Source organism: Xenopus laevis, chromosome 4L (assembly GCF_017654675.1).
Source record: "Xenopus laevis strain J_2021 chromosome 4L, Xenopus_laevis_v10.1, whole genome shotgun sequence".
Classification (NCBI taxonomy): domain Eukaryota; kingdom Metazoa; phylum Chordata; class Amphibia; order Anura; family Pipidae; genus Xenopus; species Xenopus laevis.
The window spans coordinates 134,446,480-134,461,741 of record NC_054377.1 but is presented as its reverse complement, the minus strand read 5'-3'; the positions used below and the strand labels follow the sequence as shown (position 1 = coordinate 134,461,741).

Sequence of the window (15,262 nt, the reverse complement as noted above, 5' to 3'; positions counted from 1 at the left end):
TGTGCCCCTGAGTGAAGGAGACGCAGCCAGCAATGGCATTTCCAATTATGTTGATATAATATAATTACATTGATCAGCAGCATACAGGGGCCAATTGCTTCTTTTCTGTTGTCACATTTTGTGTTTCTACTGAACAAGCAAATCCCCAAACTCATACAGTAGTGCAGTCATTAAAATGGGTACAGTTTGTTTTAAATCATTCTTTTAGCCGAAAACGCACAGAGTGATCCAACAAGCTTTAGAGCTCACAAAATTCATTCTTTTTTATTTGGCTTTTTTAATGGTGCCTTTCGCCATACCAGAACTTACATTTTCAGCTGGTTGTTTGGGTCAGTGATCTTAGCAACCACAGAACACAGGCTAGACTTTTATTCTTCTTATTATTATCTTTATTACTATTGAGGCCCTATTCATCTATCAGTCTGTCATTCCAGCCAGGGTCTTGTAACTAAGGTCAGTAGCAATCTAAATGCCAAACTGGAGAACTGAAATGCATAGGAGTAACATCATTTTAAAAAACATAATGAAAACAACATATTTGTTAACTAGCATGCATTTTTACTCTGTTCTTGCTTGTGCACTCATTTTTGTGTTAGGAAGGGAGGATTTGTTTACAAGTTCAAATCAAAGATTTATGTTTTTAATAAATTGTCCCTAGTCATTAGAGTTTCATTAAAGGGAAATTATGACCACAAAATTGTTTTAGGCTCGTCCTTGCCCTCAGGCCCGGATTTCCCTCTTCGGCGCCACTAAGCCACATAGTCCTAGCACCCACCATCCCATCTTTGCATGCACACCCCTCCCCCATGCGTATCCCCAGTGCCCCTTAGCATGCGGCCCCTGAAATCTTTCTGCCCTAGGCCCAGGCCACAAATCCGGACCTGCTTGCCTCCTTTCCCAACCACATCAACCCCACTGTCTAAAAGTAAACTCTTCCCCATACCTACTTGTGAAATCCAGCTACACTGGTAGCCATGCCCCAGACTCCATGGTTGGGATCACACAGCAGGAGCTTGCACACTGAACCAGGAGGATGGATAAGTTTTCCTTGCACTTGGTCCTGGTTGCCAATTGCTGCTATTGAGACTGGGATCAGAAGTGACATGACAAAACATGGCAGGCACCAACCCTGCGGCATTCCAGTAGTGAGTACTGGGGAACAGTTGAAATTCAATGGAGTTGATGTGCTTGGAGAGGGGGCAGGTGGCATGTGCAGTTGAAAATCATGGGCGGGTGTAATTTGAATTGTAATGTTTTACATTGTGGCATGCATTTGTCTGCAAAGATATCCAGTTTCCATAAAAATTATTCATAAACATGAACCTAAGGAACCTGCTAGATTCTTCCCTTCCCCAGGCTTCACCTCCCATAACCTGTCCATACCTTGTCATCTTTACTTTACTCATTTCTGGTTTGTTATAGTCGCTTATTGATGTTAAAGAGAGAAGTGTACCCTGGATATTGTACATAATGACTCTTGTAATGGATTTGCTTTACAAACTTTATGTACAAAATAAAAGTCTCACTTTTAATGATACCCTATATGGCTAACATTTCATCTCCAAATCAAGAGAAGGTGGTCCTCCCATTGATGCCAGAACAGCCTCTACTCTTCTGGGAAGGTTTCCACTAGATGTTGGACATTGTTGGGGGGATTTGCTCCGATTCATACATAAGAGGTTGGGCACTGATATCGAGGATCAGGCCTGGATCATAGTCAGGGTTCCAGCTTACCCCATAAACTTACCCCAAAGGTGTTCAGTTGGGTTGACGACCCTGTGCAATCCAATCAAGTTCTTCCATTCCCATCTCAGCAAACCCATTCTTTATTCTCCAGAGAATGTGTTTCCTCTTCTCCATAGTCCAGAGGCAGTGACCTGTATACCACTCCAACTGACACCTGGCATGGAAAGGTAGAATCTCATTCAAACAAAGAAGGTTCAAGTACAAAATTGCCTTTGAATTGCAGTGTTGGAAAGCTATGGCCCAAGCTGCTGGTCAACTACAAATTCCAGCCCCATCCATTCTTGCTCAAGAACAGCTGGAGGGCCACCCTTTGGAAATCCCATACTTCCATAATAAAACTGCTTGTCATTTAATAGGTGAACAGCTCTTAACAATGCCGTCTGTGCTTTACAGAAGATAAGAAATGGAGCACCACAGCACTGAACTTCGTTAAAAAAGTTTTCTCCTTTATTTCTAATAGTTTAAAGTTTGGTGCTGCGGTGCTCCATTTCATATCTTCTGTGCTTTTTCAGCTTGGGACGCCAAGGGATATCCACACGCGATCGGTTTGATACAAACCCTGCCAGTTGTAGTGTGCCGCATTGGTGCTGAATCAGAGCGGTGTTCATTGATATTTCAAATCTGTACTTTACCCCATGCCGGAAAATATGTGTAAAACCAACTGTACTATGAAGAATAAAGATATTGTTCGATAATTATTATCCTGAACTCCCCTGTAATAAGCATATTCTTTTGTACTCAACCTTTAATTAATAATCAGATTTCTCTAAGTATAATTATTCAATCCCCATATAAAGGAAAGCCTGGGAAGGTGACAGAATTGTTTATACTGTATCTTATTCCTTCAGCTCTGAAATATAGAAGCACGGCTGCACCGATGAGAATCTTAAAAAATGCATTGTGTTTTCTATAATATCTGTCAATCAGCATCTCCAATATACATAAGTACAGAATTACTGTCATATTACAGTGACAGCAAATAAAAATAAGCTCGTAACGAGGTCTAGACAGTCTTTTTGTTTATGTCAGTGACACATGCAGAGTTAAATATCAATATGTTTTATCTGAGCTGCTAAAATATTTCCAGTTTCAGTCCATTCTATTGTCATCCTTATGTGTTAAGACCAAAGGCTCAGCTTTAGGAATGTCCTATTTTAATGAACCCCTTCATGTTGGACATGTTCCTTCAGCTCAGGCTCCTTTGGAGGTCCATCTTTTATTCAGGGTCCCCTTAACAAGGTGACAGATACAACACAAAAACAAATACAGGTATGGGACCTGTTATCCAGAATGCTTGGGACCTGGGGTTTTCTGGATAATGGATTTTCTTTCTGTAATTTGGATATTCATACCTTAAGTCTACTAGAAAATCATGTTAACATCAAATAAACCCAATCGGCTGCGTTTGCTTCCAATAAGGATTAATTATATCTTAGTCTGGATCAAGTACAAGCTACTGTTTTATTATTATAGAGAAAAAGGGATTTTATTTTTCAAATTTGTATTTTTTGGATAAAATGGAGTCTATGGGAGATGGCCTTTCCGTAATTAGAAGCTTTCTGTACAATGGGTTTACAGATAATGGGTCACATATCTGTAAAGAAAAATTCAGTTTTGTTCTAAGAATATCTAGGACAGCAGATAAGTATTTGCCCCCAAATTTTCATGTCATGCCATAGAACTTACAGTTGATCATACAAGTTTAGACAAACTCCTGCCATGTCACATGAAGGCTCAAGGCATTGTCTGCACTACCAAGAATCATGGCACAGTCCATCTTTAGACAAGGGGCTTCCCAACTGATTAGTAGAACATTCTGCTGGCTACTTGTACAATGATTGTCCCTTGAGGTTAATTGTAGATTATGATATGTGCATGTAGGGAAGCTGCCCGGGGCCTGGGAATCCCAGGGGTCTTAGAGATGCAAAGATTACAAAGCTATAGGGATGTTTGGTGTTCTATCAAATGCTGATCTGCTTTACTATTGGTCATCTATCCTCTTCTATCTATGCTTTTTGTTTCTTTGCACTGAACATAGCCATACCTCCCAACATTTTGGAAATAGAAAGAGGGACAAAAAGAGTTGCTGAGCGTAGTGTGGCGAACATTTTTGGACCACCCCCATTTTTGTTGCTGCACCCTCTAATTACCATGTCCATTTTACAAAGTTAATAGAGTTAATAGTGAATGGAGGGCACACCAAATCTTTCAAAAAGTAATCAGAGGTGCAGAAACAAATGTTACCCCTACTTAAGGTAACCTATAACAATGTAATTCGTCCATATGTTCGCACATTCAAAACAAACACAATTTAGAGAATATGAGTGGTTCAGAGAAAATTGGTTTTACTTTTATGCAGAAATTTTTTTTTTACATGAACAACGCCATAAAACACATGGCATAATTTATACAATATTAAAGACAGTATACAATATCAACCACCCATTGATTATACATGGCAAGCAAGACATCAACAAGGAGCGGATACAACTACCAGTAAAATGAGAAAGGCCCCAAAGTTTCGGCACCAAGGCCTTTGTCAAGTAAAAAAAAAATTTTTCTGCATAAAAGTATAACCAATTTTCTCTGAACCACTCATATTCTCTAAATTGTGTTTGTTTTGAGTGTGCGAACGTATGGACGAATTACAATTTACATAGTTTGGCAGGTTATGAAAGTTTGAACACATTTCTGTGTTTTTTTTTTCAGTTATGACAGTTTTGCTAATGAAGGTGAATTGCTCTTTAAAGGGCATCTGTTGGGTAAAAATGTTATCCCCAACCAAAGGTGTGGGCTAATAGAGCCCGCATTCCAGTTGGGGATAACAGTAGTTTTTTAAAAAAAAAAAAAACCCTTGAAAGGTCGGTCCTCTCTCCACTCAGTTCGCTTGCTTCTGTTCGAGGGTTGCCACCTGTACGGTTTTGACTTGGACAGCCTGTTTTTTTAAGGGCTGTCTGGGTCAAAACTGCCTGCCCAGTTTTCCAAATTAGGAAATTGGGCAGGATTCCCTATGATTGGTGCCAATTGCCAATCATCACATCATAGCCCAGCCCCTGACATCATGGCCACACCCCAGTCATGTCACAACTTTGGGCGACTTTGGAAAACAAAGCGCTCCCAGTACCATCCCGCCGGTGATTTACATTCTAGCCGACAGGAAGGCAGTGGAAGGCAGTTCGGGGAGATTAGTCACCCCAAAGAAGAGGAGATTTGTCCAGGGCGACTAATCTCCCATGAATCTGACTGTTTGTCTCTGCCCTTAAATGTCCTGTGTGTGTGCCCTATTCTACAATATTGGTCAAAAATGTATAAGTGGCTGGGTGGCATGTTACTCCTTAATTTGTGCTGCCATAGGCCCGGGCGTTTGTGGCCTTTCCACAAATCCAGTCCTGTACTAATGCATAGATAAGCCCTCTGTGTAATGAAATTCTTATCTGAAAGGAGGGTTGTTTATACAGAGTTCATAATCTCTGAACAAATTCTTAATTTACAGAGGGAGAGAGAACAGGTAGCAATAAAATAATAATATGTTAGCAGTGTCGGACTGGCCCGGCGGGATACCGGGAAAAAACCCGGTGGGCCCCGACCCTCGTGGGCCCCCGCCGGGCCAGAACCCTTCAGTAGATATTTCCAATCGGAAAAAAACCTTTTTTTTCTCGCGATGCGCAGCGCTGCCTGCGCATGCGCGCCAAACGGCGCTGTTGCGCATGCGTGCCGAGCGCTGTCGATGTTGCGCATGCGCGCCGAACGCCACTGTTGCTGGGCCGACGCGTTTTAGTAGGCCGGCGGGGGGCCCCTGGACAGCAGTCCCGATGGGCCCCGGGCCCCCCAGTCCGACCCTGTATGTTAGCGATTTATAATTGGGAACAAAAATCAGGAAAATATTGCTTTTTGCAATCTAATATTCAATACACATTTTCAACACAAATCCCATGTGTATGTGAGCGTATATTGCCCCTTGAAGAACTACTGAAGCATTTATAATACAGTAATCCACAGGCAGATGTGTAAAGGTTAAATCTCATTTACACAATGACATTTTGCTTCCCAGACCTAACTTTTTTTTTTTTTACATATAATTAGCAAATAAAACAACATGGGTAGTGCCTAACTGAATCCATGTAACAAAAAATACACATTTTTAAGCCATTTAAATGTTTGGATTTCTTTAAATACTGGATGCATTGTTTTTCTATATGCATTTAACTGCCAAGGCAATGTCTAGTACAGGTATGGGTCCTGTTATCCAGAATGCTCAGGACCTGGGGTTTTCCGGATAACGGAAAAAATTATTCCAAATCCTATTTTATCATGTTAGTCAAGCAAAATAAGCTTTAATTACACTATATACATTTTTTGAATCTTGTTTCCTTCAGTCTAGGAATTCATAATTATAACAAGCAGGCAGGAGCCATTTTGTGGACACTGTTATTAAGACAAGTCTTGTATCATCTCAGAATCTTGTTTGTGCACCAGAATGGGGGACCTGATGTCCATCCCCATGTCCTGGCTACATAATTAAATGGTGAAGAGAATGGGATTGTGTGGAGAGCAGTGATTTCTAGGAAGTGCTGAATGGAAAGTGAAAGTAACTGCTTGCCCTGCCTCTTGGCATAGAGGAGGGGCAGGCAATATTTGATTGACAGCTGAGATGTTTAAATGAGTTTACAACATCTATGAATACTTTAATAAAAAAAAAAATTTGGATTTCATGTTTAATTTGAAAATTACTTTTATTATACAGCTTTTTATGCCTAGGTGACAGGTCTGCTTTAAGTCTACTAAAAAATAATTTTAACAGTAAATAAACTCAATAGGCTGGTTTTGCTTCCAATATGAACTAATTATATCTCTGTTTTGACCAAGTACAAGGTAATATTTTATTATTACAGAGCAAAAGGAAATCATTTTGGATTCATTGGATAAAATGGAGTCTATGGGAGACTGCCATCCCCTAATTTGGCAGTTTGTGGATACCAGGTTTTCAGATAACAGATCCCATGCCTGTATATAAACACTATATTGCTGTTTGAAGGCAGAAGTTTTGTTCCCCCCCCCCAATGCCTGAGAATCCTGTGCTGCATGAACAATATTGCAGGAGGAGTGCACTGAGGTGCTGTGGGAGAATGAATAATTGGGGAAACATACTGCAGATTCTGCCATGCTTCAATGTTGAGCTCGGGCAAAATAACTTCAATGGAAACGCTCTGCACAATGAAACCTTTATAGTTTTCTTTGAACTGATGTGTATACAGTAAGGTAGAGGAGCAAAGAAAAAAAATCAATATCATTGTAGCTGCATTGGAAGTATAGACTAACCTGCAAATGATTTTCTAATATGTTTTTATTAAGACAGATTGCTGTTGAAGATTGCAACAGTAAATGGGACAGTTGTCTCTAAATGCTACTGCCCCAGTCCCAGAGATAGGGCCCCAAATGCTACTTGCCCCAGTCTCAGATATAGGGCTCCAAATGCTACTGCCCCAGTCTCAGATATAGGGCCCCAAATGCTACTGTCCCAGTCCCAGAGACAGGGCCCCAAATGCTACTGTCCCAGTCCCAGAGATAGGGCCCTAAATGCTACTGTCCCAGTCCCAGAGATAGGGCCCCAAATGCTACTGCCCCAGTCTCAGATATAGGGCTCCAAATGCTACTGCCCCAGTCTCAGAGACACGGCCCCAAATGCTACTGCCCCAGTCCCAGAGATAGGGCCCCAAATGCTACTGTCCCAGTCCCAGAGATAGGGCCCCAAATGCTACTGTCCCAGTCCCAGAGATAGGGCCCCAAATGCTACTGTCCCAGTCCCAGAGATAGGGCCCCAAATGCTACTGTCCCAGTCCCAGATATAGGGCTCCAAATGCTACTGTCCCAGTCTCAGAGATAGGGCCCCAAATGCTACTGCCCCAGTCTCAGATATAGGGCTCCAAATGCTACTGCCCCAGTCTCAGAGACACGGCCCCAAATGCTACTGCCCCAGTCCCAGAGATAGGGCCCCAAATGCTACTGTCCCAGTCCCAGAGATAGGGCCCCAAATGCTACTGCCCCAGTCCCAGAGATAGGGCCCCAAATGCTACTGTCCCAGTCCCAGAGATAGGGCCCCAAATGCTACTGTCCCAGTCCCAGATATAGGGCTCCAAATGCTACTGCCCCAGTCTCAGAGATAGGGCCCCAAATGCTACTGTCCCAGTCCCAGAGACACGGCCCCAAATGCTACTGCCCCAGTCCCAGAGATAGGGCCCCAAATGCTACTGCCCCAGTCCCAGAGATAGGGCCCCAAATGCTACTGCCCCAGTCCCAGAGATAGGGCCCCAAATGCTACTGCTCCAGTCCCAGAGATAGGGCCCCAAATGCTATTGCCCCAGACAGTGTTGAACTGGGCCAGAGAGACACTGGGAAAAAACCCGGTGGGCTCTGATCTTCATGGGTCCCACCACCCCAGGCCTGCTCCCCCTCCAGGACTCAGGCCAGCTCTCCCAGGCGAAACATTCAGAAAAGGCAATTGAAGTTAGTTTCAGTGGGCTTTGGATGCCCTTGTCCAACCCTGACCTCAGAGACAGGACCCCAAATGCTACTGCCCCTGAGACAGGGCACTTACAATGACATCTGATCTTTGGTGTGCCAGAGGAGATCAAAAGTGCAGTTTCTGGCCATGTTTTTTAGCCTTGACGGCAATGGGGAGATGCATCTGACATAATTGAGCTGAAACTCTGTGCTCTTTAAATGTGGTCATTTCAAGTGTCAATAATGTCTGCACCTGATTTTTAATCACAAGTACACTTTTTAGTCACTGAGAGTGATTCATCTGAACTGACTGGCACTTTAAACCAAACCGCGCAGGTGCAAGGAGAGGCTTTAGATACAGGTAACTTTCATGAATGGCGCCGATTTGTGCAACAACTGCAGCAAAGGTTGCACTTTATTTTAAAGCTTTTAAATAAACTAAAAGGGTCACATAGTACATTAAAATGAAACATTAAAAACAACTGAAAATGGGCTCATTCGATGTAAATAAAAACATTTTTGTTAGGATAGTTCCCCTGGAAGTGAAACATCTGGTAACTGCAGCCTCAGAAGCCCAGGAGACGACTGAAGAACCAAACCTTTTGCCCTTTCTCTCTTTCAGAACTTGGAGATTTACAGACTGACGGAAGAGCAGTTCCACACGGCGGCCACAAATGCAGAGTTGCGTGTAAAGTAAGTCGCTTGTATTTCGTAGCTATGGCCAATAGCACTGTAACAGTCCCTCATTAATGTTCTTTGCCTGTTGCCGGGTGAGTATCCAGCTTTATGGCAGTATTTTATATTTCTATCAATATTTAACATTCTGGTATGTGGCACCGCTTCACTGGTTTCACAAATACATTTCTTCCTCCCAAATTCTATTTTGTTTCAAAGGTAGCAGAGAATGCTACAATATCATATATTATATCAAGGATTGGCCACAATCCCTTCCTATGTGGCTGAACTGCAAATCCCAGCATTAGTCCTACAATAGACGTGTATTGGGGGGGAGGGGTCCTATAGGTTAACCACAGCTGGAGGGCCTTGTTTGACGTATTATGATTTATGCAATAACCACACACACCATTATTAGTGATGAGCGAATTTCTCCCGTTTTGCTTTGGCGAAAAATTCACGAATTTCCAGCAAAAATTCGCGAAACGGCAAAAAATTTGAGAAAAATAGTGAAATCGGAAAGTTCAAGAAAAAATTGTGAAATTCGACCGGTTTCCCCGAAAAAATTGAGCAATTCAAATGTTCTCACAAAGAAATCAAGCAATTTGAAAGTTTTCACGAAAAAATTGAGCAATTCGAACGTTTTCACTAAAATCTAGCAATTTGAATGTTTGCACAAAAAAAATCGAGCAATTCGAATGTTTTCACGGGAAAATCGAGCAATTAGAACGTTTTCAAAAAAAAATCAAGCAATTCGAACGTTTTCAAGGAAAAAACAGAAATTGACGCAGGTGAATATTCACTGGCGAATTGTCGCGGGAGATTCGCAAATTTATTCACTGGCGGGGAAACGCTGAAATTCGCCGCAAATTTGTGCCAGGCGAATTTATTCGCCCATCACTGACCATTATCCTTGACCGTCAGGTGCTCTACCTACGTTTGGAGTGTGTGGTTTGGTCTGCACACGTGCCAAGTGCATTAGCAGCATTCCATTGGCTCCTTTATATTTAAGTTCTACTTTTTCCCTATTAAAGTTGTTCAACCTTAAATTTACTTTTAGTATGATGTAGAGAGTGATATTCTGAGACAATTTACTGTCGGTTTTCATTATTTATTATTTGTGGTTTTTGAGTTATTTAACTTTTTATTCAGGAGCTCTCCAGTTTGAATTTCAGCAATCTGGTTGCTAGGTTCCAATTGACCCTAGCAACCATGCACTGATTTGAATAAGAGACTGGAATATGAATAGGAGAGTCCTGAATATTTGCAATTGAATATTTGCAATTGGTCTTCATTTTTATTATTTGTGTTTTTTTAGTTATTTTGTATATTATTCAACGCCTCTCCAGTTTGCAATTTCAGCAATCTGGTTGCTAGGGTCCAAATTACACTAACAACCATGCACTGATTTGACTGGAATATGAATAGAAGAGGCCTGAATAGAAAGACAAGTAATAAAAAGTAGCGAAAACAATACATTTGTAGCCTTACAGAGAATTTGTTTTTTTATATGGGGGTCAGTGACCCACATTTGAAAGCTGGAAAGAGTCAGAAGAAGAAGGCAAAAAAAAAAAAAAAAAAAAAAAAAAATGAAGGACAATTGAAAAGTTGCTAAGAATTAGCCATTTTATAACGTACTAAAAGTTAACTTAAAGGTGAACCACTACTTTAATTTCTATAGGTAAAAAAAAACGTTATTTAGCTTCAATTATAATTCATATCTTACTACATATACTACTTGTAGAGGAAGCTGCCATACTTACTGACTTATTGTCCAAGTTAGACTGGTCGTATCAGGCAACTAGTCCTGTGCATCCCACATGTACCGCACTTTACTGCATGAGTGTACAAATTGCGCAGTTAATTGCTCTTCAAACTATTAAAAACTAAATGATGCTAAAACGAAAGCACTGTAACGGTGGGCCCTGTACAAAGCACCTGTATGGGGCCCTTTTATTTATATGAAGCAGGACATTAAAACCTGCAGCCCTTTAGCTGTTGCTGGACTAAAACTCCCATCTGCTGGACAGCGCATTCACTGTTCTCGTCCCTACTATAACTGGCAATACAAGGCAAGGCCCGTTGATTTGACGTGTTGCAGAATGAATGGATACTTACAGATTTTGCCACACGTGTGGTCAACAAAATGGGGCTAATCTTTTTGTATGGCTCTCAACAAAGTCAAGCATAATTATTCATGATTAAATGCAAATATGGGTGCTATTGATAACACATGGTAATCATAGTTATCCCAATTGCAGGCAGGTAATCCGAAAAAAACGGGATGTGACTTCCCCAGAGTAGGTTAGGTATGCAGGCAGGTGTTGCTATAAGCATTCACAGCTTGTATGAATTGGAGTGTGGCTTAAAATGTTCCTGCTGGGAGGTATCATTTTCACAGGAAGAGTAAATTTGGGCCACATATTCTCCAAGGTATTTGACCTCACTGAGTCTCTACAGTGAGTAGTATTATAAGTCCCAGGATTTGTGGAGAGGCCAGGGCCTAGGACGGCAGGATTTTAGGGGGCAGCATGCTGCCCAACCATACCCGCATTGGTTCAGAAACACTGGGGATGCGCAGGAGATACCATAGTTTTGTAAATTTCTTGTGCTCCAATCCTCATTGTTCTGGTCCAGATGAAAATTTGAGTGAATAAAAGGAAGATGACTGGGTCGACGAATGACAGAAGGCCCATGGGTGCCCGCTATGTAAATCCAACACTGAGTATTATGCTTATAACATAGCGAATGTTCCCCCAGCTATTACTGCCCAATTGAGCTTAAAATCTAAGGTCCGAATCACAATTAATATATATACTCCTTGCAGACAATGCCCACGTTTGAATCAAACTCAGGACCCTCAAACTGAAGAGCATCATTACTAACTACTGAGCGATCGATTGACGAATCTTCCATAATAACCAGCTGAAGGCAGCGGCCTGCGGTAAATGGCTGCAAATTGCTCCCTGCACTCTCTGAGCGATAACACACACCGCACTCTTATTTATCTCTTCCATTTGATATGGCTTCCGTACATACTGATCCATTTGTGTGCTTTTACCTTGACACTTTCATATCTATATATATATATATTTATATATGCCATGGAGACAGCTAAGCATAAAAGCCTCTTGCTTTCTGGGAGATTAACCCCTCCCATACAGTGCCAGTTGGTGACCTCCATTTAAGAGGGAATCATGGGAGAACCTTGAGAGAGAAGGTTGCCAAGTAACCAAGTTTCACCAGTCGGTTTGTAGTGTGATAGGTAACAAAAGCATCAGGTAGAGACATTGCGCTGTCTGGATTATAACCCTCCATCTATAGCTAAGTGGCACTGTCTTCTCAGCTGTCACTCCTGTTGCACATACACACTGAGCCAAGAGGTCCTTGAAAGTCAATTGGAAGAATGATTTATGCAGAATAAAAGCTTTTTTTTCTTCTAATAGCCCGGAATTTCTACGATCTCCCACCAGACACATGGGAGACGGTGTTGTTGCTTGGTAACACGGTGACGCAGATTGCATTTTTCTCCTTCCACTTCTGAAAGAATTTGGTAAGGCGACTAGAAGAAGCATTGGCTGCTAATTAAAGATGGTGGAGACCTCGGAGCGGTCACCTTATTAGCAATCCCCTTGTATACATAGGATAAAAGGTCTGGTCTGTAATTCGCCCTTGCAAAAAATAAATATATAAAGCCAAAATGAAGCATTCTCTTTAGAATCTGCAGTTGGCAACAGCTTGGAGGCCGGGTTTAGCTTGGTAGTGCTCAGCATGGCAGAAAGTCAAGCTGTTACAGTGTGTTTAATTGTGAGGTTGTATTTCAATTATTGCTGATGGCTTGTACTGAACATTAGCAATGCAGCTATAAAAGGAGCAAAGAACTTCTACAGAGGAATAGATTTCAAGGCACAGATGTTAGAACTGAACTTCAAGAATTGCCCTCAATAATGGCTGGAAGTTGCGGCAGGTAGGGGGTTCATAATCAAGGTGGCTAGGTCAGAACTTAAAGCCAAGGGACAGTCGCATACATTTTGGAAATAAAAAGAGGGACAAAATAAGTTGCTGCTTGTAGCGGCGTCACGTTCTGACCACACCCATTTTTGTGGCTACACCCCCTAATTACCATGTTAATTTTACAAAATTTGGCAGGTTATGAAAGTTTGAACATATTTCTGTGTTTTTTTTTCAGTTATTACAGTTTTGTTAATGAAGGTAAGTTGCCCTTTAAGCTGTGAGTCTAACTTTTCCCAAGGAACCTCCTTATCTAAATTGTTACAATTACTTATTTGCTTATCTCAAAATTGTTACAAAAGTATCTTAGCTGCACGGGACTGCGTGTTGAGCTGTCAAAATCGGGACTGTCCCGCTTAAAACGGGACAGTTGAGAGGTATGCAGTCGTCCCGCTCCCCAACAAAAGATGGAATAGAAGTTGCCAGTTGAATGATAAAGTTGTCCTGAGTTGTTCATGGACACGTTTACATTTTTCATTCATTCAGACCAACCTCCTGAGCTGTGGCCTCTTTACATGATTTGGGCCCTCCATTGGAAATCAATTGGAAGAATGCTTTTTTTTTTTTTAATAATTTTTATTGATTTTCAACAATTAACATAGAACATTGTTTCCGTTTACAGATATATAAGCAGCAGTAACACAAAATTAAGTTTATGTTTCAACACATTTCTTATGTCATGTTTTCCTACAAACATTTATGTTTCTGATGTAAGAATGTTTTATGCAGAATAAAAGCTTTTTTTTTTTTTTTTCTAATGGCCCGGAGTTTCTACAATCTCCCACATGGGAGACGGCGTTGTTGCTAGGTAACATGGTGATTTTTTTTGTGGGTTTTGAGTTATTTAGCTTTTGATTCAGCAGCTCTCCAGTTTGCAGTTTCAGCAGTCCAGTCACTAGGGTCCAAATTACCCTAGCAACCATGCATTGATTTGAACAAGAGACTGGAATATCCTGAATGTCCTGAATATTAAGGGGAGCAATAAAAAGTAGCAATAAGCATACATTTTACCCAGCATTTAGTTTTTTAGATGGGGTCAGTGACCCACCCTTTGAAAGTTGGAAGAAATCTTAAGAAGAAGGCGAATCATTTACAAAATATAACAAAGACAAAACGAAGACGAGTTGAAAAGTTGCTTAGACTTATCCATTCTATAATATACTAAACGTTAACTCAAACGTGATCCACACCTTTAAAAAATTGGAATTCTCTGAGGCCTTGACCTTTTTTGGGGGCTCGATCAGTGATCCCTACTCTCCCCCAATGATGGAAAAAATAAAATGCCCAAACAATAACCCTCCCTTCTAAGCTCTTTGCTGCTCCAGACACTTCACTATTCTCAGCGCTCAGAGATCCATGACTCCCAGCTCTGATTTTTTTTTTTCCAAAGGACAGTTCCTTAATCCCGTCTGCCACTGGGGATAAAATGCCATTTCATTTCCAGCTCTACTAATGCTCTGGCTCCGAGGATAAAGCAAGGTTCCCAAATGGCATTGGCCAAATGTTTTGCGTTCCCTTTTGTCTCCGTTTGAGTGTTACATTTAGATTAGTTTGCTATGGATTAAACTCTCTTAGTGCTGCTGAATCAGTAAAATAAAATCAGTGAAGAGGATGGAGCTTATTGGCCGCATTCTACGCTTTATCCTTAAAGTTCCTGGTGCTTTTTGTGCGGCCCAGCTTATCTGTCTTTATGTCTTGCTCTCAGTTCCGTGTGCTGGTGCACCTGCTTTCATTGTCCCCTTTAAAAGGTAGCGCTGCGGAGAAAGGATTAAGGAGTTGTTAAGCGATAAAATTATTCAGAGCTAAATTATGTTTTTTTTCATTCTCACATGCCATTATGAATGGATGGGTGACTCTCCGGCAGAGAAGCTCTTTCCTCCCGTTCGACAGTATTTATTTTTAATTTAATTGTGTATATAGTGCAGCTAGGGCATATAGAAATAGCCACAGCGCGGACCCACCATTTCAGACTTAAATTGCTGACAGTATAATTATTTTATTAGGCCGTTAATAGGATTTGTGGTGCACGATAGGGTAAACTGGAGCTCAGGCATAGAATGTAAAAACCTGCACGTAGAGAGGCTTAAATGGCCGATAAACTGTCATTTCCTGTTTTCCCTTTGCATTTGGTTAATGAGAATTGATTTATAATTATATTTTTATTAGAGGGTTTCTGGGCTTGGGTATAGATGTTAAGTTGGCCACCCATGACAGCCTGGTCCATTGATTTCCATATGAAGTGCATGATCATCAGTCTGACTATGGCGAGCACCCAAAACATTCAGACTAATCATAGGTGGGTGTTAATGTAGACTTGGGGAGACTCTGC

General features: G+C 41.3%; 1 protein-coding gene across 1 annotated transcript in view; it reads left to right on the top strand.

The window, feature by feature from the left end:
• Window positions 1-15,262, top strand: part of chchd6.L (coiled-coil-helix-coiled-coil-helix domain containing 6 L homeolog) — a 237,715-nt gene that overhangs the window by 109,777 nt on the left and 112,676 nt on the right. Inside the window, exon 7 of the mRNA XM_041590832.1 lies at window positions 8,870-8,940. Coding sequence (XP_041446766.1) covers window positions 8,870-8,940 — 71 coding nt within the window. The remainder of the gene's footprint in view (window positions 1-8,869; window positions 8,941-15,262) is intronic.